The sequence below is a fragment of the Stigmatopora nigra genome, chromosome 3, assembly GCF_051989575.1.
Source record: "Stigmatopora nigra isolate UIUO_SnigA chromosome 3, RoL_Snig_1.1, whole genome shotgun sequence".
Classification (NCBI taxonomy): Eukaryota; Metazoa; Chordata; class Actinopteri; order Syngnathiformes; family Syngnathidae; genus Stigmatopora; species Stigmatopora nigra.
The window spans coordinates 16617426-16640924 of record NC_135510.1 but is presented as its reverse complement, the minus strand read 5'-3'; the positions used below and the strand labels follow the sequence as shown (position 1 = coordinate 16640924).

General features: G+C 35.7%; 3 protein-coding genes across 3 annotated transcripts in view; 2 read left to right on the top strand and 1 right to left on the bottom strand.

The window, feature by feature from the left end:
- The first annotated feature begins 369 nt into the window (after positions 1 to 369).
- On the top strand, positions 370 to 7939 carry LOC144194694 (uncharacterized). The gene is made up of 5 exons (XM_077713917.1): positions 370 to 418; positions 1576 to 2405; positions 5043 to 5214; positions 6804 to 6970; positions 7773 to 7939. The coding sequence occupies exons 1-5, from the start codon at positions 397 to 399 to the stop codon at positions 7920 to 7922; spliced, it is 1341 nt and encodes a 446-aa protein (XP_077570043.1). The 5' UTR covers positions 370 to 396; the 3' UTR covers positions 7923 to 7939.
- Positions 7940 to 10512: 2573 nt separating this feature from the next.
- LOC144194321 (uncharacterized) overlaps positions 10513 to 23499 on the bottom strand; it is a 107206-nt gene continuing 94219 nt past the window's right edge. The window contains exons 7-8 of the mRNA XM_077713298.1: positions 16697 to 16810; positions 10513 to 10722 (exon numbers count right to left, since the gene is read on the bottom strand). The gene's annotated coding sequence lies outside the window, so the exon portion shown is untranslated. The remainder of the gene's footprint in view (positions 10723 to 16696; positions 16811 to 23499) is intronic.
- LOC144194318 (collagen and calcium-binding EGF domain-containing protein 1-like) overlaps positions 18894 to 23499 on the top strand; it is a 28668-nt gene continuing 24062 nt past the window's right edge. Inside the window, exons 1-2 of the mRNA XM_077713295.1 lie at positions 18894 to 19118; positions 21643 to 21723. Of these exons, the coding sequence (XP_077569421.1) occupies positions 19012 to 19118; positions 21643 to 21723 (188 nt within the window). The 5' untranslated portion in view covers positions 18894 to 19011. The remainder of the gene's footprint in view (positions 19119 to 21642; positions 21724 to 23499) is intronic.

Below are 23499 nucleotides of genomic sequence, written 5' to 3'. Positions count from 1 at the left end.
AAAGGGCAAAAACTAACCAATAAAAAGGCTTTAAGATTTAAATACACCACAAAATCCACATTCACAGTTAATTATTAGTGAAAAGAGTGCCTAAATAGAGGGCTTTAATTTTGCCATACATTTACCACAGTCCACATAATTAGCTACCCAGTATAACCAGTCTGTTCTAAATGAATGGGATGGATAGAAACCGGGAGAGGAGGAAAACAGGAAGTGAGCATGCTGAGTATTCAGTCAAGTCTGGAGTTCATCACTGGAATAAATCTAAACTCACTCAGCCAGTCTTTGAGAGTGTGTGTGGCGGTGTGTGTGTATGTATGTGTGCGTATAAGTGAGCATCGTGATGGTCTTATTGGGCATACACTGACTCAACACTGCAGACTGGCAGACGCAAACATGACACACTACATCTTGCCCGGTAAGAAGTATTTTTTTTGTTTCATTTTGACTAATGGATTCATTAAAAAAAGCCTTTTGGAGTTGCAGGATTAAAAATATTAAGATTTTAAGATATTAAGACACATTGTAAATTGAATTTGTTTTTTACGTATATTGCATGGTGAGATATTATTGTGGCATGACAAAATAATGTATTTTTGTTACATTTTTTGTTGTTTTGGTGTTTATTTGAAAATCAATTTTAATGTTTAGTCAATAGCTAATTTCCTAATTATGTAATTAGAGTGTTGGTATCGCTATGGTTATATCTGATCGTATAAATTGGTGGTTGTTATTTTCTATTACTTTGCTGCCATGAATCATCTTTCAAAGGTGGTATTTTTGCTGGGCATGTTAATATCATTATTATTATTATTTTAGCAACAATAGCCAGTAAAAGAACTGATTTGAGATAATATGGGATTTCTAAGTACTGTTTAATATCTAAGTACTGTTTAATATCCAAGTACTATTTAATATCTAAGTACTGTTTAATATCTAAGTACTGTTTAATATCTAAGTACTGTTTAATATCTAAGTACTGTTTAATTTCTAAGTACTGTTTAATATCAAAGTACTGTTTAATATCTAAGTACTGTTTAATATCCAAGTACTGTTTAATATCTAAGTACTGTTTAATATCTAAGTACTGTTTAATATCTCAGTACTGTTTAATATCTCAGTACTGTTTAATATCTAAGTACTTTTTAATATCTGAGTACTGTTTAAAATACAGGTACTGTTTAAAATACAGGTACTGTTTAAAATACAGGTACTGTTTAATGTGTAAGTACTGTTTAATATCTAAGTACTGTTTAATATCTGAGTACTGTTTCATATCCAAGTACTGTTTAATATCTCAGTACTGTTGAAAACTCTTATGAATATAATTTTGAAGCTGGTTTCAACAGTATTTAAATATTAAAGAGTACTTGGTTATTAAACTCTTTCTTAGATATTAACCTCTCTCTCATGAATATAATTTTGAGAGCTGGTTTCAACAGTAAACTCTCTGTCGCCATTTGACCGGCGACCAAACGTCCGAGCACCCTACAGTCACACCACCGTTGATTTGGAATCAAACCCAAGTCTTGCCGGAAAAATCACCACAAAAAAAATCTCCTTCCTTGCCTCCAGTTCATTTGCAGATCCTACTAGCCATCCTACTGGCCGTCTTCTGCTACTGCATAGTCCTCGCCTTGATCCTCCACTGCCGACCCAAGAAGATCCCACCACCCTTGGACGAGGAGACGGCCATGACTCGCCGAGTAACCGCCACGGTCACCCCGACATTGTCCACCAGGCCCGTCCGTCAACAATACGAAGAACTAGACGGCATCTCAATGGACTTTGCTTCCTCCAAAAGCAGCTCGTCTCCATCCGAGGACGATCTCAGCGACCTGGGGTTCGATTCCCGCCGTTCGTCTCCTCTTCGCCGCCTCAGTTCTCCCGCCGTTCAGAATTGGAACCACGGAGGGGGGGCGAAAACCCGGCGTAGCACCGTGAGCGGGGAAGGTTTCAACCAACAGGCCACGCCTTCCCATGCACGCTATGGCTCAATCCCGGCACCTGAAACCGTCAAACCGCCACCTTCTCTCCACTTTACACTACTCTACTCTTCAAGTGGTACCCTGGTGGTTAATATTTTGGGGTTGAGTGGCAGGAGGCGGGGCAAAAGGGTCCTGGTGAAGGCTAGTCTGCCTCCGCTATGTCCGGCGCCGCAACGGGTAGTTTCTCGACGCCGGAGTTTCGGACCCGACTCGCAGAGTGTGGCCCTTAGGGCTGGTTCCGTGGAGAGGTTACATTCCTGTATGTTGAGATTGGAGGTCTATGGTCGGGATTTTTCGGGACTGAGGGAGGTGGCGTTGGGCGTGGTGGAGATGCCTTGCCAAAGGATGGATTGGGAAGCGGATAGTACGACTACGTGCAGCAGGCAGCTCAGTTCTGTCAAAAGCAAGCTCAAGAAGGTAGGTTTTTTTTTTTGGATGGTAAATGTGGAGGGTTGTCCGCCAAAAAAGAGCATGGTAGTTCTTAGGAAAATATATTTTTTTGACGGAATAAGGGTGTCAGACTCGGGTTGGTTCGCAGGCTAATATAATGTCAACTTGATTTCATATTTTTGATATAATATTTAGATTTTTTTTATAAATGGGTTAAAAGGATTGGATTAAAAGCCCGGAATATTTAGTTTTTTTTATAGATCTAAGACATGTGTGTCAAAGTGGCGGCCCGGGGGCCAAATCTGGTCCGGCGGATAGTTTTGTGTGGCCCGGGAAAGTTAATCATGAGTGCTGGCTTTCAGTTTTAGGATCAAATTAAAATGAAGAGTATAGATGTATATTAAATTTCCTGATTTTTCCCCTTTTAAATCAATATTTGTCATTTTTAAAATCCATTTTTCTGTGTTTTTAGTTCAAAAATAATTTTGTAAAATCTAAAAATATATAAAAAAGCTAAAGTAAACATTGTTTTAGATCTATAAAAAACTAAATATTCAGGGATTTTTATCCAGTATTAATCAATTTATTAAAAAAAAAACATTTTTTATATTTTTTTCTGCGTTTTTAGTTCAAAAAATATTTTGTAAAATCTAAAAATATATTTAAAAAAAAGCTAAAATAAACACTGTTTTAGATCTATAAAAAACTGAATATTCATGGCTTTTAAAATGAAGAGTATAGATGTATATTCCAATTTCCTGATTTTCCCCCTTTTAAATCAATAATTATCATATTTTAATCCATTTGTTAGTGTTTTTGGTTCAAAAAACATTTTGTAAAATCTAAAAATATATCAAAAAAGCTGTGTGTGGCTTCATTGCATCAAATCAACAATTCCTTTAGCCTAGTATAGCACAGTTGTTTGTCACGGTCAAAAAGAGAAGAGCCAATTGGCATGACGATCTGATTAAACATTTGCGAGGGAAGCCATGAATAAATTGCTGACAACTGGCGAGTCAAAGTTAATTTCTGTGAAAGCCACTATTGCTCTTTCCTCCCAATCGGAATTGATGGATGTGTTTGGACGTCACCCACCCACCCACACACACTCCATTCCGTTTACTAGCAAAGTCCATCTTTCCAACAAAACACCCACAAGGGACTTTAAAGCCCAAAATATCATAGACAACCTCAAAATACGTCTTAAGACACAATTACCGTATTTTCACGACTATAAGGCGCACCGCATTATAAGGCGCACCCTCAATGAATGACATTTTTTCCATATATGAGGCACACTGTATTATAAGGTGCACTGTATTATAAGTCGCACTGTCTATTTTGGAGAAAATGTAAGACTTTTAAGTGTGCCTTATAGTGGTGAAAATACGGTAGGTAATTGCTATTGACTTCCAGGTATGAAGCACTCACTAAACAGTCACATCTAGAGCCAGCCATTGTTGAGGTTTTGTATAAAATCTTGCAGTGGGGGAGGAGCTATATGATGGAAGATTTTGTAAACTAAGATGGCATCTGCATATTTAACAGTATTCTTTCAGTTCAGGCGTTTGTGTTTTTTTAATATCCGACAGTGATGGTTTTTGGTTTTCTGTTTTTTCCATATACAAGGCGCACTGTATTATAAGGCGCACTGTCTATTTAGGAGAAAATGTAAGACTTTTAAGTGCGCCTTATAGTCGTGAAAATACGGTATATTAATTCTTGGTACTTTCTGCAACTAATTGGAATATTTTCAGAACTGCTACAGCAGGGGTGTCAGCCTCGGGTTAGTTCGCGGGGTGCTTTAACGTCAACTCGATTATTTTTTAATGTAAATGGACTAAAAGAACTGGATTAAAAGCGCTGAATATTTATTTTTTTCATAGATCTAAAACAACGTTTATTTTAGCTTTTTGTATAGTTTTAGATTTTACAAACCCATTTTTGAACTAAACCCACCGAAAAAAATGGATTAAAAATTAATAATTATTACTGTTTTATGAAAAAAAATGATGGTAATTGAAAAATCACAAAGTAGGGTCACCCCTATTTTAAGTTTTTTTTTCATCAGGACTGAATTCTAGTAGCAAGAGTAGCTTTCACTTACAAGTTTCAGGGTGGATTTTTACATTTTTATGAACTTTAAAAATAAATATATCTATTTATATACAATTATTATATATTTTTTAAAGTGCCTAAAATGTCTAAGTGGAAGCCACTCTTGCTACTATGAAGTAAAAAAAAATTAATAGCAGAAAAAAATCGCAAAATAGTGAATCCGCGAAAAGTGAAGTCGCAATAATCGAGGGATTACTGTACTACTGTACAAAGAGAGTTTTTGAAATCCGAATAATATTAAATAGACTCCATAAAAACACATTGTGGTTATTTATCTATTGCGGCAGATCTTGAAACCTTTTAACCGTGATAAACGAGGTATTACTGCACATCCGCATGAGTCAAGACATAGCCAACCAGGCGAAACGATGACGTCCTATCATGCTAGCTGAAGTAAAACAATAAATGTAGACAGGATGTGATGTAACAACAACTCATGCGTGGTTGTCCTTCGGAGCGTGAAGACAAACATCTGCTGGATTCAAAGATTCCTGATTGTGAGTTTGATCTAAATCCTTTTCCTTGTGTTGGTTTCCTTTCCCCCAGAGTGTGAGCTCGCAGGATACCTGTATCGGCAGGAAGAGCTCGCTGTTGCCGCCACGGTTGCTAGGCCAACTTTTTGTGCTGCTACAGTACCAGGCGTCAGCCGGCCGCATCAAGGTGATGGTCCGTAAAGCCGAGCAACTGGCTAAGCTAACGCGCATTCCCGGAAATCCAGGTAATACCGCAAATCGGAAAACTATGTACGATACGCTAAATGTAAAAGTCCGATATGCCAACCAGTTACCGTATTTTCACGACTATAAGGCGCACTTAAAAGTCTTCAATTTTCTCCAAAATAGACAAGTGCGCCTTATATATGGAAAAAACTGAAAACCAAAAACGAAAAACTACCATGGTCGGATATTAAAAAAACACAAACGCCTGAACTGAAACAATACTGTTAAGTATGCAGATGCCATCTTAGTTTACAAAATCTTCCATCATATAGCTCCTCTCCCACTGCAAGATTTTATACAAAACATCAACAATGGCTGGCTCTAGAGGTGACTGTAAAGTAGTGAGTGCTTCATACCTGGAAGTCAATAGCAATTGCCGTATTTTCACCACTATAAGGCGCACTTAAGTCTTAAATTTTCTCCAAAATTGACAGTGCGCCTTATATATGGAAAAAATGTCATTCATTGAGGGTGCGCCTTATAGTCGTGAAAATACGGTACTCGAAACAATAAAAAAAAATGAGTTTCCTGTGAAATTTCTGCAATTAAATGCACTACTTTTGGTGAACTTAAACATTTTTAAGGACTGTATTTTTATCAGGCACTCTTTTTACTGTCTGAAAGATACCAAATGTAAAATAAAAAAAAAAAAGTGGAAACTATTACCGTATTTTCTCGCATATAAGCCGGATTTGTAACTAAAAATAAATGATGACTGAATCAAGGGTACGGCTTATATGTGAATAAGACTTGCTATACTCTTTTTCCGCAGTAGTAACATTTACTATTTGTTGGTTATTTTCTGTTTTGCAGTAAGAAAAGAACCATGATTGGATGTATTAATTCCCTATGATATTAACCCTAATAATGTGCTTTTGATTTATACAATATCTCAGAAATACTACATGTGATTATTTTTGTTCAAATGTTCCCTTCAAAAACGATACCTGTGTCAAAGTGGCGGCCCGGGGGCCAAATCTGGCCCGCCGCATCATTTTGTCCGGCCCGAGAAAGTAAATCATGAGTGCCGACTTTCTGTTTTAGGATTAAATTAAAATGAAGAGTATAGATCTATATTCAATTTCCCGATTTTCTTCCTTTTAAATCAATAATTGTCATTTTTTAATCCATTTTTCTGTGTTTTTAGTTCAAAAATAATTTTGTAAAATCTAAAAATATATTTTAAAAAAAGCTAAAATAAACATTGTTTTAAATCTATAAAAAACGGAATATACAGGGCTTTTAATCCAGTTCTTTTAATCCATTTATTTAAAAAAAAATGGTCCGCAGGAAGCAATGCAAGAAACCAAGCATTGACTTTTTTAGACAAGTTCATTCCACTTTATTTCCCTCAACGAGATTGCGGCGCTTCCAAGAATGTGTCATCACCATAAACAACGTGTTTATATGATTATGCAATCCAATTAGAAGGCTTGAGTGGATTAAAAAAAGGCAAGTCGTATTTATTTTGGACCACAAATAATTCAGGCAGATTTCTGACCCTCCTAGCAACAAATAATGGCTGTAATGTGATTGGTTAGATGCTTAAATATGAAAATACACATAAAATTTGTGTTTTCCTCCTCAGATCACTACGTTATCATCAAGTTGCATCACGATGGCCGAGTAATCGGCGCCAAGGAAACCAAAGGAGTCGCCACTTGCAGTCCAGTTTGGAATGCGCCATTTTTATTCGATCTTCCGCCTGGCGACATCGCTCAACTGCCGTTAGTTCTTGAGTTTGTCGTCATGCAGGTACGTGAAATGCGGGAATTTATCAAAATTTCACTTTTTTGATGATTTATGACGATGTATGAGGATATTTCATGACACAATTCTTGTGTGGATTCAAAATTAGTCGGAATTGATCATTTTTGGTGGAAATGAACATGTTGCTGCACTTCTACTTGGAGCCAGTAGGCGGCAGCAGTCAGTTGTCGTGTTTTTACATGTACTAATCATGCTTAAACGCACGAGGGTGCTGTTTCCAATTTCAAAACACATTTTTTTCAAACTGAAATTAAAAAATACTACATTTATTCAATAGATTGAAAGAAATGCTTTAAAAATAGAAAACGTTCACTTTAATACATTATTTTGTAATGCCTAAAATGACAATGCTAAAGCTAATATTTTGACCTGCCATGTTGTTGTTTTTTAAATAACAGTGTTATAGCGTGTTATGCATTCTTTAAGTTATATATATGTAAAGTATATATAATTTTATATTTTACTTCCTGTATTTAAGCAGGTCTGCAGTAAAAATATTACATGTCCATATGAAAGTTGTTTACTCTAAATCTGAAAGAGGTTTTAATAGAAAATGGGTATAAATCTACTTATATGCCCATTATAATTGTTTTAGTTTCTGTGTAATATGCCAAAATCGCAATAATCGTCGCATAAAACGTAGCATCAAGAACAATTCCGTCTAATCGCAAGATAAAACAAGACTTCCAACTAAGATCGTATTTACTACAAACTCAAACTATAAAGATTTAGTCTTATTACGATACAATATATCATTACAATTAACTATTAGCATTATTCTCCACAGGGTCGTCTCTACACTAAGAGCAGCATTTTGGGCCGCGTGCTGATTGGTGGACACGTTTCGGACGAGGGGCGGGGACACTGGAAGGATATGTGTAGCCGAGGCCCCCTGGAGACCGCTCGTTGGCATGCCATCCAATCAGATGTACCGTAGACGATATATATGAAAAAATGCATTTCTTCTAGTTGTGTTTGTATATATATATATATATTTTTCCTGTTATAAGTTATAAGTGATAAAGTGTCATAAGTGACCATTGGGCCAATTCAAAGAAGCATGTAGCTAGCCTTGTTAGCTTAACTGGCTAATGTTGATATGTTTTGTGTTTAAAATCTGCTAGTTTCAGCTCAATAATGTTGTTTTTTGGGGCAGAAAGTGTTAAAATATGTCATTACCAAATAATAAATGGTCATTTCTGTTCACATTCTGTCATATTTGCACTATAAATCGGTATAAATAGAACAGCACTGTGATGTGTAATCTCCGCCTTCGAGCGCTGTGATGTCATAGCACGTTGGCGTACATGTGACGCTGTGACATTAACGTACGCTGCGTAATATGTCAAGTTATTAACAACTCGTGCATGAAATGGGTTCAAGGCTATCATGGGTGTCAGACTCGGGTTGGTTTGTGGGTCGCTTTAACGTCAACTTGATTTCACGTGGGCATAACCATTTTAGATATAGTATTTTGATTTTTTTTTTATAAATAGATTAAAAGAACTGGATTAAAAGCCCTGAATATTCCATTTTTTTATAGATTTAAAACAATGTTTATTTTAGCTTTTTTTAATATATTTTTTAGATTTTACTAAATTATTTTTGAATTAAAAACTGTAAAAAATGATTAAAAAAATGACAATTATTGATTTAAAAAGGGGGGAAATCAGGAAATTTAATATACATATATACTCTTCATTTTAATTTGATCCTAAAACAGAAAGTCGGTACTCATAATTTACTTTCCCAGGCCACAAAAATGATCCGGTGGGCCAGATTTGGCCCCCGGGCCGCCACTTTGACACATGGGCTAAATCACTCAAGAAAAAAATTTAAATCCGGTAATATGATCTCTTAGTTAGCTTCCCAAAATAGCATCAAGCTATTCTTACTGATCAAATCACACATCCCAGATTCGGACCTTCCTGTTTGGAGCTTGCGTGGGTTTTCTCCGGGTTCTCCGGTTTCCTCCCACACCCCCAAAAACATGCACATTAAAACTCTTAATTGCCCTTAGCTAAGATTAGTCGTCCATCTCTGTTCCCTGCGATTGTCTGGGGACCAATTCAGGCTGCCTGTAGTTGGCTGGGATACCCTCCAGCACCCCTGCGACCCTTGAATGAATGAAGGAGGAAAAATAGCATAAAATTTCCCGAATATTGGATGAATAAAATTATCCAATCCAATCCAATGGTGACTTTTGCTGGCTATTTCCAGTGAAAATGCATTCAAGGTCTGCCCCTCTGTGGACATGTTTGGTATTACAGCCTAGGAAAGCAGAACATCTGGAGGTCTTGGTTGAGGATCAGAGAAAGTCTGGGATCAGATCTGGCTCTCGTCTCTCAGCGCTCTCGGCGGCCATGATTAATGGAGGCTTCGTCACGGTGGCGCGACGCCATTTCACGCTTTGGGGTGCCGACCCACTACGACTCCAGTTGCAACATAATCAATCAGAATGCTCCAAAATTGGTAAAATTACCACTTTAAGTCAACTCAAAAAACTGGTTTGTGAGATTTGATATCAGTTGGAGGTTAAAAATATGTGGCGGACATTTTTTAACCCTTTTATGCATGAATTATGATTTTTGTTATGAATGTTTTCATTAGGAAAAGCTCTCAATTGCCCCTAGCAACAATTCTCCTTGTGCTCTGTGATTGGCTGGTCACCGTTTCAAGGTGACCCCGCCCACCTGGTGCTTATCGTTGGCTGGGATAGACTCCAGCACCCCCTACGACCCTAGGGAGGATAAGTGGTACAGAAAATGAATTTTAATGATGATATATAGTCAGTTTTTTTATAGATATAAAACAATATTTATTTTAGCTTTTATTTAAGATATATTTTTAGATTTTACAAAATTATTTTTGAACTAAAAACAGACTTATTTTGCATTAGAAAAAAAAAAAAAATGAATCAATTTAGTGAAGGAATGTGATGGGAAAAATATGTTAAAAAATAAATAAAAAAACGCAATTAGAAAAAAGCAAAGACTACCAAAAAATTGAAGGAATTTTAAATAAATTCATTGAGAAAATTCAACTTGAAAACATACTAAAAGAAGAATACAGACATAAATTTCAGTAATTGTGGTGTGTGGGTATTTTTTTTGCTGTTTATTTTAAATTAAGAGTAATGTGGGAAGAATATTAAAGCAATAATAAAAGCAAAAAGTAGAAAGATAATGACTTTTTGGCGTATTTACGGTAATAGCATCTGTTTTACTTTACTTTTAAAGTTCCTCTAATGAGGAAGAAGTTTGGAATACAAGAAAAGCAGACATTTTTGGCCAAGTGTTTGGCAACTGTGCAGATTATTTCAAAAGAATGTCACATTTTGTTTCAAAACACTGCGTGTGTGTGATTTTGGTAGAAGTCAAGCAAATCTTGATTTGTAGTTTTTTTGATGGGAGGGAATTGAAATTGGACGCATTACTTTAACTGACTTCACTTTGTCGTGAATGAATGATTGTTTTTCTTCGATATTTTAAGGACAATGTAAATTGATATAGGAGAGGGGTCTTAAACCTGTGGTCTGGGGGCCAAGTGTGATTATGTTTTGCATCATTTGGAGAAAAAAAATCACATTTAAAAAAAAAATGAAATGGAATATTTGAATTGAGTGAACATTAATAGTCCTTTACCTCACATGTGTCAAAGTGGCGGCCCGCGGGCTGAATATGGCCCGCCGCATCATTTTGTGTGGCCCGGGAAAGTCAATCATGAGTGCCGACTTTCTGTTTTAGGAAAAAATTAAAATGAAGTATAGATGTATATTAAATTTCCTGATTTTCCCCCTTTTAAATCAATAATTGTCTTTTTTAATCCATTTTTCTGTGTTTTTCGGTCAAAAATCATTTTGTAAAATCTAAAAATATATATTTTCTATATTTCCACTTTAATATGGAACATAATTAAAAAAAACTGTTTTCCTTTTGAAATGAAAAAACAAATGATTAAATACATGATTTTCACTTACTAATAACAAAAAGTTCAAATAAACATTGTTTTGGATCTATAAAAGACCTAAATATCCATTTATACAAATTTAAAAAATCATAATATCATATCTAAAATGGTCCAGCCCACATGAAATCAAGTTAACGTTAATGCAGCCCACGAAACAAGCTAACCCTCAAAAAGGCCAGTAACAAAAGTATCAATTATTACAAAATGTAGTACTTGAAAAAGCAAAAATACCACTTGCCAAGTCATTTCATTGTGACCCCCACCAGAAAAAAACACTCCTTGTCTGCCCCCAAAAAAATATATATATATACATATATATTATACTCCCTAACTCCTGAAAATACCAACAATGCCCTCTACTTAATTCCTACACCCCTAGAAAATAGACAAATACACCTAAAAAACAGGTGTCACAGCATGGCGTGGAAGTGGGAAGCGAAATTGCGGATATTCCGGAGCAGCAGCAGCTGCTCTCAGTGTCTTTCTTCCTCCCTTCTTCCTCCCTTTCTCTCACTTTCTTTTCCCCTCACCGAAAAGCCGCATAAACAAAGCAGCAGCGTCGTTAAGCCAAAACACATGAAGTGGGAAAGACAATTTGTCTTTGTTTCTTTTTTTCTTTTCGTCTTATTGTTCTTCCAAAGTTTGACAGTGAAATTCCCACTTGGGGAGGAAAAAAAAAGTCATTTGGTTTCACTACGGCTTCATTATATGGATTTGGTTTAAGAAAGAAAGAAAGAAAGAAAGAAAGTGCGGTGCCCAAAGCTAATGCGAGATCAAAGAAGAAAAGGAAAGCCAAATGTCATGTGTTTGGCATCCAAAAAGGAAAATAAGATCAAGAATCGGAAGAAGGGGGGGGATAGGGGGGGGTTGGTGTGGCTATTGTTTGGGAACAGCGTCATTTGAATGTGGATTCGTGTAATTCATAAAAGTACTTTTGTTGTATTCATTGACTTTAGAGAAAGCTAGGCCGACGGGGTTTAAAGTTTTAAATGACCTTTGCTTTTTCCCCATTTCAAATTGACGTGGATTTAATTCAAAATCGAGTTCATACCTGTCAACCTCAAACAATTGCTCGGACGTTTGGTCGCCAGTCAAATGGTCACAGAGAGTTTACTGTTGAAACAAGCTCTCAAAATTATATTCATGAGAGAGAGTTTAATATCTAAGTACTGTTTAATATCTAATTACTGTTTCATATCTGAGTACTGTTTAATATCTAAGTACTGTTTAATATCTGAGTACTGTTTCATATCAAAGTACTGTTTCATATCTAAGTAGTGTTTCATATCTAAGTACCGTTTAATATCTAAGTACTGTTTAATATCTGAGTACTGTTTCATATCTAAGTACTGTTTCATATCTAAGTACTGTTTAATATCTAAGTACTGTTTAATATCTGAGTACTGTTTCATATCTAAGTACTGTTTAATATCTAAGTACTGTTTAATATCTAAGTACATTTGACCGGCGACCAAAAGGGACCAAAAGACCGATGACCAAACGTCCAGTCACGGCCATTGGCTGATTCAGCGTTAGCTGCAATAGACTCCAGCACCCTCCGCGGCCCTTGCGAGAATAACCAGTTTGGGGAAATGAAAGAACAAATACACGTTTTGCTTGAAAAAGACCATCCTTAAGGAACTTCCGATCTTTGTAGCAGAAGATTGCTAACGCTAGCTTTCAAGCTAATTTTTGCTTACAACCAAGTGAACATGGCAAAGCATTTCCTGCCAGTGACATCACTTCCACCCTGCAATTTACAAGAAACAGCTACAATAAAAAGAAAATTCTTGGCGGTCCGACGACTGGCATCGGCGTCCCACATCTGCTCCCGTTTACGGCACCCCTTTTACAGTTGCGCGGGCACAAAAACCGCCTTGTTAAAAATCTGACATTTTATGACGTATTTAGGACATTTTAACCCCCAAATTGGAGTGTTCAAGTATCCGTAATTCCACTAAAAGCACCTCAAATGTTTCTCCAAATATTTTCTATGACTTTAATGCTAAATTGACAAAGGTCCATAAAAATATAAATTAATTTAAAATGTTGGAATTGGGTCGGCAAAGCTCGGGAAGGCGGCAAAATCTGTCTGGTGTGTGAGGTTTTAATTTGTATTTTTTGAGCTAAACGAGTCAGAAAATGTCGTAAAAGCGACGGGTAGTCGGAAAGCCGAGGAACCCGATTGGTCCGCGGTGAGCAGGAAATTGGATTATATTTGTAGGCGTCTCGTTAATCCGGTTTTAAAAGTTTCGGGTGGATGCAGACGGGGTTAATAACGAGGGTTTGAAAGGTCATATTTGGGATCGTCTTGGGTTATGTACAATACGCCATGTTTTTGAATTATAATAACGATAACGAGAGGCTTTGTTGGGCAAAATGTTCCGATTTTTCGAGTGAGATTTTTTTTGTGGAAAAACTATGTTTTTTTTGGTTAAATGTTTTGCTGTTATATTTTATTTATGTTCTGGAAAAGTTGGGGAATTATGCTGGAAGGGTTTTGGTTAAATTGAAGGTTTGGTTGTTATTCATTAAGTATTTTTCTCTTATTTTGTAATGCTGTTAAAATAATAATTGTGTCATTTTTTGGGGATTTTTTTGTTTTTTTGGGGGGAGTCTAAATCAGTGGCCACTTGTGGTAAAATTTTGATTAAAGTTTTGGTTAATATTGTTTGTAAAATATCATATTTTGAACAAATTATTCTGTTCTGAAAAAGGCCATTATTTTGAAATCATGACGATATTATTTAGTTTCTCCCTAAAGTTTGATTCATATCTTGTAAAATTGGCCAACTTTTTTGAATGCAAAATTATAAACTTATCTCTCAAAGTATATTGTATTTGAACTACTGTATTTACACAACTATAAGGCGCACCCCATTATAAGGCGCACTCTCAATGAATGACATTTTTTCCATATATAAGGCGCACTGTATTATAAGGCGTGCTGTCTATTTTGGAGAAAACGTAACTTTTAAGTGTGCCTTATAGTCATGAAAATCCGGTAATTGTTATTGACTTCCAGGTATGAAGCACTCACTACTTTACAGTCACCTCTAGAGCCAGCCATTGTTGATGTTTTGGATTTTTTTGGTATAAAATCTTGCAGTGGGGGAGGAGCTATATGATGGAAGATTTTGGAAACTAAGATGGCATCTGATGCATATTTAACAGTATTGTTTCAGTTCAGGCGTTTGTGTTTTTTTAATATCCGACAATGGTGGTTTTTCGTTTTTGGTTTTCTGTTTTCTTCCATATATAAGGTGCACTGTATTATAAGGCGCACTTTCTATTTTGGAGAAAATTTAAGACTTTTAAGTGCGCCTTATAGTCGTGAAAATACGGTAAAATGTTTTCTCATCAACATTAAGCACAATAAAAAAAAACCTTGTGCTTAAAAAACGTCCAAGATGATTTTCTTGTCTGAATATATTTGAGTGAACATCTACCAAAGTATTTACACATGTTCTATCGGCATCAAAACATGATTTTGAAGACAATTTCCCACATTGAACTTGACGTTCTTGTGTCTTTTGTGGAGGAACAACATCTTGTTAATTTGAATTTTGGAAACAAAGTGATTTTTGCAATCTGCGGTGACGCAAACAAACGTGTTTTTGGGAAACGGAGAGACCAATTTAGAATTTTCATTGCCCCGCTTTGGCTAACAGCTGACGCCGATTGAGCTAACATGTTTTTAGGTCAGTGTTTCCAGCTGCTTAAATGCTGCCTGTAATTTTAGCCTCCTTTTGTACCAATTACGATTGATATGATTAATTTTCTATACTGTATTGGCCCGAATGTAAGACGACACCCTCTTTTTCAAGGCACAAATCTAAAAAAAAAAGACTTTTTGAACAGTAAATTAAAATTTTCAAGACTCAAGTTTGTACAAAAATACTTTTTGAACACCAAATCCAACTTTTCAAGACTTAAGTTTGAAAAAAAGACTTTTTGAACACCAAATCCAATTTTTCAAGACTCAAGTTTGGAAAAAAATGCGTTTTTAAACACCAAATCCAATTTTTAAAGACTCAAGTTTGAAAAAAAAGACTTTTTGAACACCAAATCCAAATTTTCAAGCCTCATGTTTGAAAAAAAAAAGACTTTTTGAAGACCAACTTTTCATGATTCAAGTTTGAAAAAAATACTTTTTGAACACCAAATCCAATTTTTCAAAACTCACGTTTGAAAACAGACTTTTTGAACACCCAATTTTTATCCACAAAAAAATACAGTTCATTTGAAACTAATGATTATAACAATGTATTTTAGAGAGAGAAAATGTCACCTCATTCAAATCATGCAACCCGTCAATAATAAAACCGTATCACTCACAGCAAAGCCCACCGTCTCATTTTATCCTGCAATTTTTAACCCGTCTATGAACCCCATCCGAAAGCCACATCCAAAAAATGTTAATGAAATGAGGCAGCCAATCCTTGCTTGCCTCAGAGACCGACTGACCTCCTTCCACTCTCTCCAATTTATCATATTGGGGAATATTCATGATGGCAAAAGGTGACTTGCACTCGCTCCATTCGCCAAAAACCCGCCGGCGGCTCCTTCTGGGAAAAGTTTGGATTGAAATCCACAGATTTCTAATTGGGGGAAGTTTGATCCCGGCAGTCAATGACGAAATCAATAAAAAGCAGATAGAGGGTCTCCCAATGGTGGGAAATGAAAAAAATGAATGTGAAATAATGAAGACCGGTCTGCCAGTTTGAACGCACCTGCACCCAACTAACAATATTTATTTTTTAAAGAATCTGCTTTATAAAGTAAAGATTAATATTATTGTTGCTTGTGTGTAAATATTATTATTCTTCATTGTTATCGGAATAAAAATCATGTGTTTGTGTTGAGTGGTGGGGATGTGTAATGGTCACTGTGATGCTTTCTAGGGTCATTTTTCAAATTTCTAAATATATAGAATAAAATTAAAATGTGTTTATGTACAGGCTGTTTTTATCCATTCATTCATTCATTTTATGAAGTTCTTATCATCACAAAGGTCAAAGGGGGTGCTGGAGTCGACCTCAAGCTATAATTATAGGCCCCAGAAGGGGAACTAATTACACAGAAAAAAATGGATTAAAAAATGACAATTATTGATTTAAAAAGGGGGAAATCAGGAAATTTAATATAAATCTAAACTCTTCATTTTAATTTGATCCTAAAACAGAAAGTCATAATTTACTTAGTCGGGCCACAAAAAACAATGTGGCGGGCCAGATTTGGCCCCCGGGCCGCCACTTTGACACCTGTGATTTAGAGTGCATGTTTTGGGCTTGTAGGGGGAAACCGGAGAAAACCCACACAAACTCCACACACAGAATTTTCGAACCTGGGATTGAACCCTCGATCTCAAAACTGTGGGTCGATGCCCTAACCACTTAATCACCTGTTTATATCATTAAAAAAAAGTGATTCACAAAAAATATATCTAATTTTTGACATGATTTTCTATTAATCTCAAAGCCTTTCTGCATAATTTCTTTGTCAACTCATTGGCTGCCATTAATAATTAATAAATGTTAATTATCTCCCATTTAAAACATAATTTGCGCTTTAAAGTATGGCAATTTTGCTTAATTTTATTGCTACCGCATAAGAATTGAATCTTTTAGTTCTCGCTTTTTTATCCATTGTCATAAAATAAAAACAAATAATTGATGTCAGGTCAACAAAAGCTGAACAAGTTTCCTGATTGTATAAAAAAATAAATAAAAAAAAACTTACCAGAGTTAATAACTTGCAGATTGTTCCCGGCAACAAAGGAAACCTTGAAGAATGATGCAATAATTCCTTCTCGTTCGTTGTTGGTGTTTTTTGAGGCGCTCGCAAGCCATCTGTCTGCAAAAAAAAAAACAAAAAAAGTGTGTATTCCTGTAAAAAAGTTTTAATATAGCGCATATCATTTTTCATGCATTTTGGGGGGTTTCTGTTCATCACAATCTCAGCATTAGTCATGTTTTTTTATTAATTTTTTGGTGGAATTAAGTTGTTAAATAGGAAAAAATAGGATATTGACCAAAAAAAAATACATCAAATTTTTAGCCTAGTCGTAATTATGTTATACACATGCTGTCAGACTTTTACATGCTGAGCATGGTAATGGTTTTTCTGCTTACTTTATGTGTTTTATTTGTTTTTTACCAATTTAATTTATGATTATTGTTCTTTTTCTTTTTTTACAGCGTTATTTAAAGGGAGGTCCACCAATGTTAGCATAATTCATGTTGATTATTACACTTTGTTCAGAGATTAGTCCATTAGTGGTTGGGAATTTGACATGTTAAAAACTACTTTGATGTGGACATATTTATTCATATTAAAAACAGGCTCAAAATAAAATGCACTATGCGTACTGACACCCATTCAGAAAATTTGGACCCGATCAAGTTCTTGTTGACCCGATTGTGGTCCAAAAAAGAAGATTTATGATGTCAGTTTTTGGTCGAAAATGTTAATTTATGAGCGGCCATTGAAATCTTGATTTGCCCGTCATAGTTAGAATGGATTGGACGTTTAGTATCGTCAATGGCATTGAAATATGAACATCCAAAGCCAGTTTAAGTGAATTGGACGTCCAACATGGTCAATGGCAGGCAATTAATTAAAAAAAATCTATTTTAGTCACTTAGAGTACATTTTGGCTAATTTCCTATTCATTTTGAGGGATTTCCCAGAATGCTTTTTGTCCATGTTTCAGTTCTTGCTGATTTTTATGAGAATTAAGTCATACTTTGTATTATCACTGGAATAAAAGTCTAACTTTTTTGTGAGCTTTTACATTACATCAGCCAAAAATTTGGTGATTTCGGTGACATATCAACAAAAAACTAGCTTTGCCGTAAAATAAGGATAATGAAGTAGAATTGTGAAAACAATTCCTAAAATTGTGAGATCAAGGTCTTTTAAACCAAAAAATTGAAATTGAAATTTATTCAATCAAATTTAATTTTGTTGCTAATTTTCACATTACGCAAAATAAAAGCTTGGAGGTTTTTCGGGCTAAGATTTTTGTCGAGGAATTAACACAAAAGTACATTTACCGTAATATTTTAAGAGAAAAAATTAAATTTACACACTTGGTTTTCATGTATTTTTACATCAAGCAAATTAAATGAGGTTTTTGGTAGAGCGGAATTCAACCTTTGGCGACGTAAAGGTGGTTCGGGTTAGGGTTAGAAAATAAGAGCATTTTGAACGCAGTATCATTAGTACCATATTTTCACGACTATAAGGCGCACTTAAAAGTCTTAAATTTTCTTCAAAATAGACAGTGCGCCTTATAATCCAGTGCGCCTTATATAAGGAAAAAAACAGAAAACTAAACATGAAAAACCACCACTGTCGGATATTAAAAAAACACAAATGCCTGAACTGAAACAATACTGTTAAATATGCAGATGCCATCTTAGTTCACAAAATCTTCCATCATATAGCTCCTCCCCCACTGCAAGATTTGATCCAAAACATCAACAATGGCTGGCTCTAGAGGTGACTGTAAAGTAGTGAGTGCTTCATACCTGGAAGTCAATTGCAATTACCCTATTTTCACGACTATAAGGTGCACTTAAGTCTTACATTTTCTCCAAAATAGACAGTGCGCCTTATAATCCAGTGCGCCTTATATATGGAAAAAATGTCATTCATTGAGGGTGCGCCTTATAATGCAGTGCGCCTTATAGTCGTGAAAATACGGTATGTCACTCATTTTAAAATATATTGGACGTCTATGGCCGCCCATGGAGTTGAATATCCTGTACTGAGCCAATAGTTGTTGTCTTTAGTGGCAAAAAGCAGCCGGCCAAGCTCGGCCTCTTGTTTTTTAAGAGGAACGGGGGCGGGCTGGGGGCAGGAATGTAAATCCAAGGGGGGGATTAGAGTCTGCAAAGTCCTCCTTCTCTGCCTCAGTGCGTCAAGTCGGGGTTGCGCCAGTTGACTGTTGCTCACATGTGCGTGTCACCTCAGCGCCGTCCCGCCGGAGGACGACATTTAGCTTTTTTTGGGGGGTGGCCCGCTCGCCGAGACGCCCAAGGGCATCGGACATGGGTTGCCTGGATGGCGGAGCTTTGCTAGCGTTGTGTGCCGTCGCTTTGCTGTGCCAATTGGGTGCCGGCTCCATCAGGACCACACGCCGAATGGGTGACTCACAGTAGGTCTTTGGGTGGTCTTGGGTCATTTTGTATGGGCAAATGGTGGGGACAGGTGGATGGGGATGGGTTGGTGGATGGCTAATTGTTTAGCTAATGTTTTAAAGTGGGTAAATTGCAAGTATGTATTGCATGGCATTTAAAAGAGATATGTTGATTTTTTTCCGTATAATTAGCTAATCATTTGTAATGGAATTCTAATTAGAATGATCAAAATCAGGGCTGGTTTTTGCTATGGGCAATGTGGGCGACTGCATATGGTGCGATCGCGCAGGGGGCGCATTAAAGTCCTTTTTAAAAAATATGTATATATTGGATGTCAGACTCGGGTTGGTTTGCGGGTCGTGTTAACGTCAACTCAATTTTATGTGGGCCGGACCATTTTAGATATAATATTTAGATTTTTTTAAATAAATGGATTAAAAGAACTGGATTAAAAGCCCCAAATATTCCGTTTTTTTATAGATTTAAAACAATGTTTATTTTAGATTTTTTTTATATATATTTTTAGATTTTACAAAATGTTTTTTTACTAAAAACAGAACAAAATGATTAAAAAATGACAATTATTGATTGAAAAGGGGGAAAATCAGGAAATTTAATATACATCTATACTCTTCATTTTAATTTGATCCTAAAATAGAAAATCAGCGTTCATGATTTACTTTCCCGGGCCGGACAAAATTATGCAGAGGGCCAGATTTGGCCCCCAGGCCACCACTTTGACACCTGATATAAAATCAGGGCTAAGGGCAAAATAAAAATATATTATAATATGAGTTACTGGTTGTCTAGACTATGATCCCGCATTCCCACATCAGGTTAAAATTGGTAAAATATTTTCATTTGTTGTACTCTATTTTTGTGGTTCAGGGTTTGAGCATTTTATATTAGTTTTTAAACATTAGCATATATGAACTCTTCTACTGGGTAAAAAATATTTTACTGAAAAGTCTTGACAAAAATATAGTTGCCATCATATAATAAAAGTCAAATAGTAGATAAGTAATTTGTTTTTGATCATTTGTGATAAAAGTGTTACAAATAGACGCTTTAAGTATTAACAGGGAATATGATGTAACGATATAACGTCAAAATGAACTAAAATGACCATAAATCTACTTAAGATGACATAAAATGGGAGGATGGCATTAAAAGGGAGTTATTACATTCTTAACAATCGTATAAAAGTACTAAATGTGCAGAGTATTAAAATGTTAAAACCAATAACTTTTAAAAGCCATTCATTGGCTGGACAAGACGTCCAACGGGAGATGAGGTCACTGAAAAAAGGGCCAATCACAGGCGTTTAAATTAATTGCATGTAATTGGCAGGTAATTAAATAACTTAAAATAAAAATGCAACTTACCTGAGGCAAAGTTTCATTTTATTGAGTAGATTTTTATTTTTAAGTTCAATTCAAAGTTTATTTTCATAAATATATAATAATGACGATAATATCAAGAATACAATAAAAAATAAAATAATGACATCAGTTCCTTAAAGGGTTAATTTTTTTTGAATTCAATAATTTTTTCATGCTTAAAAAAAATGAAAAAATGAGGTTCGCAAGGGTGCTGGAGCTAACTACGCCTATTTTTTAATGAAGAAAAAAAATTATTTGCCCTGTAAAGAATTAAATTGTTTTTATTGAAATTTTTGTTTAAAAAATATTAATGTGCCAGAATCTCAATGAAAAAAGTGAATATTCTTCATGTTGTCTATTAGGGATAAAATACTCCTGACAAGAACATGATATCTACAATGTCTAATATTTATTAAGTGCATTTGGATTGCCTAGAGACATTCTTAGAAATGATAAATGTTTCCTTCTAAATCCTTTAAAATCCCCCCCATGTCAGCCCACGGCCTTCATATCAAGTTGGGTTGCCAGATACTTTGACGTTCTGTTTCCTTAGCTAGATTAGCCAAACAGCTTTGAAAAAAATACTGCCGTATTTTCACGACTATAAGGCGCACTTAAAAGTCTTAAATTTTTTGTCCAAAATAGACAGTGTGCCTTATAATCCAGTGCGCCTTATATATGGAAAAAACTGAAAACGAAAAACCACCACTGTGGGACATTAAAAAAAAAACACAAACACCTGAAGTGAAACAATACTGTTAAATATGCAGATGCCATCTTAGTTTACAACATCTTCCATCATATAGCTCCTCCCCCACTGCAAGATTTTATACAAAACATCAACAATGGCTGGCTCTAGAGGTGACTGTGAAGTAGTGAGTGCTTCATACCGGGAAGTCAATAGCAATTACTGTATTTTCACGACTATAAGGCGCACTTAAAAGTCTTAAATTTTCTCCAAAATAGACAGTGCGCCTTATAATACAGTGCGCCTTATAATACAATGCACCCTATAATACAGTGCGCCTTATATATGGAAAATGTCATTCATTGAGGGTGCGCCTTAAAATGCGGTGCGCCTCATAGTCAAGAAAATACGGTAGCTGCAAAACATTAAAATTGCAAAAATAAGCTCATGTAAATCCTTTTATTTCCCCAGAGGTGAGTGCCCAGACAACAAAATCCTAACCCTGGAATATCCCTGCATCCAAGCCGGAGGGATGCGAACTACCTGCTTCAGGTAGGCCATAAAAAATATAATATATTCAAATATTAACCAGCTTTCCCAGGCCCCAAAACTTTAAATAGTCAATTTCCATTACTATGCATAAGAAAATCTCATGAGAATCCTAATGATATCTTCAAGTGGCTTTCAAGAAGTCCACTTAAAAGACATTAATGTGATCATAATTCATGTGTCTGCATTCCAAAATGTCTTTTTAACCTCAACATCACAACTATTTTCCTTCCAACTTCCTTTTCCCTTGATATTTGACGGTAGAGGATGCGATTTGTTACTTTTATCGCTCTCATCTCAAGTGAATAGAAGTTAGAAAGCTCAAAAAACTCCTCTTTTAGTGGCGTTAACGCGCTTGTTAGCATCTTAGCTAGCTGCGTACTTGTGATATAAATCTAAATGAGTTTGTTTACATAGTTTTATGTTTAAGTGTGTGGTTTTCTGGCCACAAACAGACATGTTTATATTATTTTAGTTGTTTGCCAACCAAGTAGCATCTTTAATTGTGTGCTAAAATTTAGCGCATCTTGTTTGTTAGCATCTTGGCTAGCCGTGCGCTCGAGATATAAATCTAAATGAGTTTGTTTACATGGTTTTGTGTTTAAGTGTGTGGTTTTCTGGTCGTTAATGGACATGTTTTTATTATTTTAGCTGTTTGGCAACCAAGTAGCCTCTTTAAATGTGTGCTAGCACTTTAGCGCATCTTGTTTGTTAGCATTTTAGCTTGCTGTGCGCTCAGGATATAAATTGAAATGAGTTTTTTTGTGCAGTTTTGTGTATATGTGTGTGGTTTTCTGGGACCAACAGATATGTTTATATTATTTTAGTTGTTTGCCAACCAATTGCGTGTTAAAAATGTAGCACATCTTGTTTGTTAGCATTTTAGCTAGCTAAGCGCTCATGATACAAATATAAATGAGTTTGTTTGTGTCATTTTGTGTGTATATGTGGTTTTCTGGCCGCTAATAGACGAATGTTTTCATTATTTTAGCAGTTTACCAAACCAAGTAGCTGTTTTAAACGTGCTAAAAATTTAGCGCATCTTGTTTGTTAGCATCTTAGCTAGCTGCACGCTCAGGATATAAATCTAAATGAGTTTGTTTATATAGTTTTGTGTTTGTGTGTGGTTTTTCTGGCCATCAATAGACATATTTTGATTATTATAACGGTTTGCCAACTAAGTAGCCGTTTTAATTGTGCTAACAAATTAGCGCCGCAGCAACGTTGACCTCAAAATCGAGAACAAAAAACAAGTTGACATTTACAGTATTGTTTATATACATCCACAATGCTATAAGATACATTTTGTACATTGTGGTTATAGTTAGGCTTCATTTTTGTGGCGTAAAATAGGCCGAATTGAGCATTGAACTATAAATTTAATGATGAGCGCGAAGTGCTTCCCGCACGCCAGCGGAACACGTCAGTGAGTCTATTTTTTTTTTTTATTGTTTAGACAAGTTCCCCTTGAAGGCAAAATTGGCTGGCTTTTAGTCAGAATTCTCTCGCAGTCGCGGTCGGACTGCATCTTGTTTGCTTTCTTGGCTTGCTGAAAGACGTACGACTCCGCGGGAGGCGCTTTAACATGAAGATGGATGTCGTCTTATTATTTTTTTCCTTCTTGGATCATATTATATGCTTTTTTTTTAATCATAACTCACTTTTGATGGGTTGGTATGAGTTCATTGGGGGTCTGTTTTAACTGGCTAATGCTAGACGCACACACCTGGTGGACTAATGTAGAAATAAAAACGGTTTATGGTGTCATTGCTCTGTTGG

Coding starts and splice junctions, on each gene's coding strand:
- LOC144194694 (XM_077713917.1), top strand. CDS start 397: ATGACACACTACATCTTGCCCG. Junction 2,406..5,042: donor TCAAAAGCAAGCTCAAGAAG/GTAGGTTTTTTT, acceptor CCTTTCCCCCAG/AGTGTGAGCTCGCAGGATAC. Junction 5,215..6,803: donor GCGCATTCCCGGAAATCCAG/GTAATACCGCAA, acceptor TTTCCTCCTCAG/ATCACTACGTTATCATCAAG.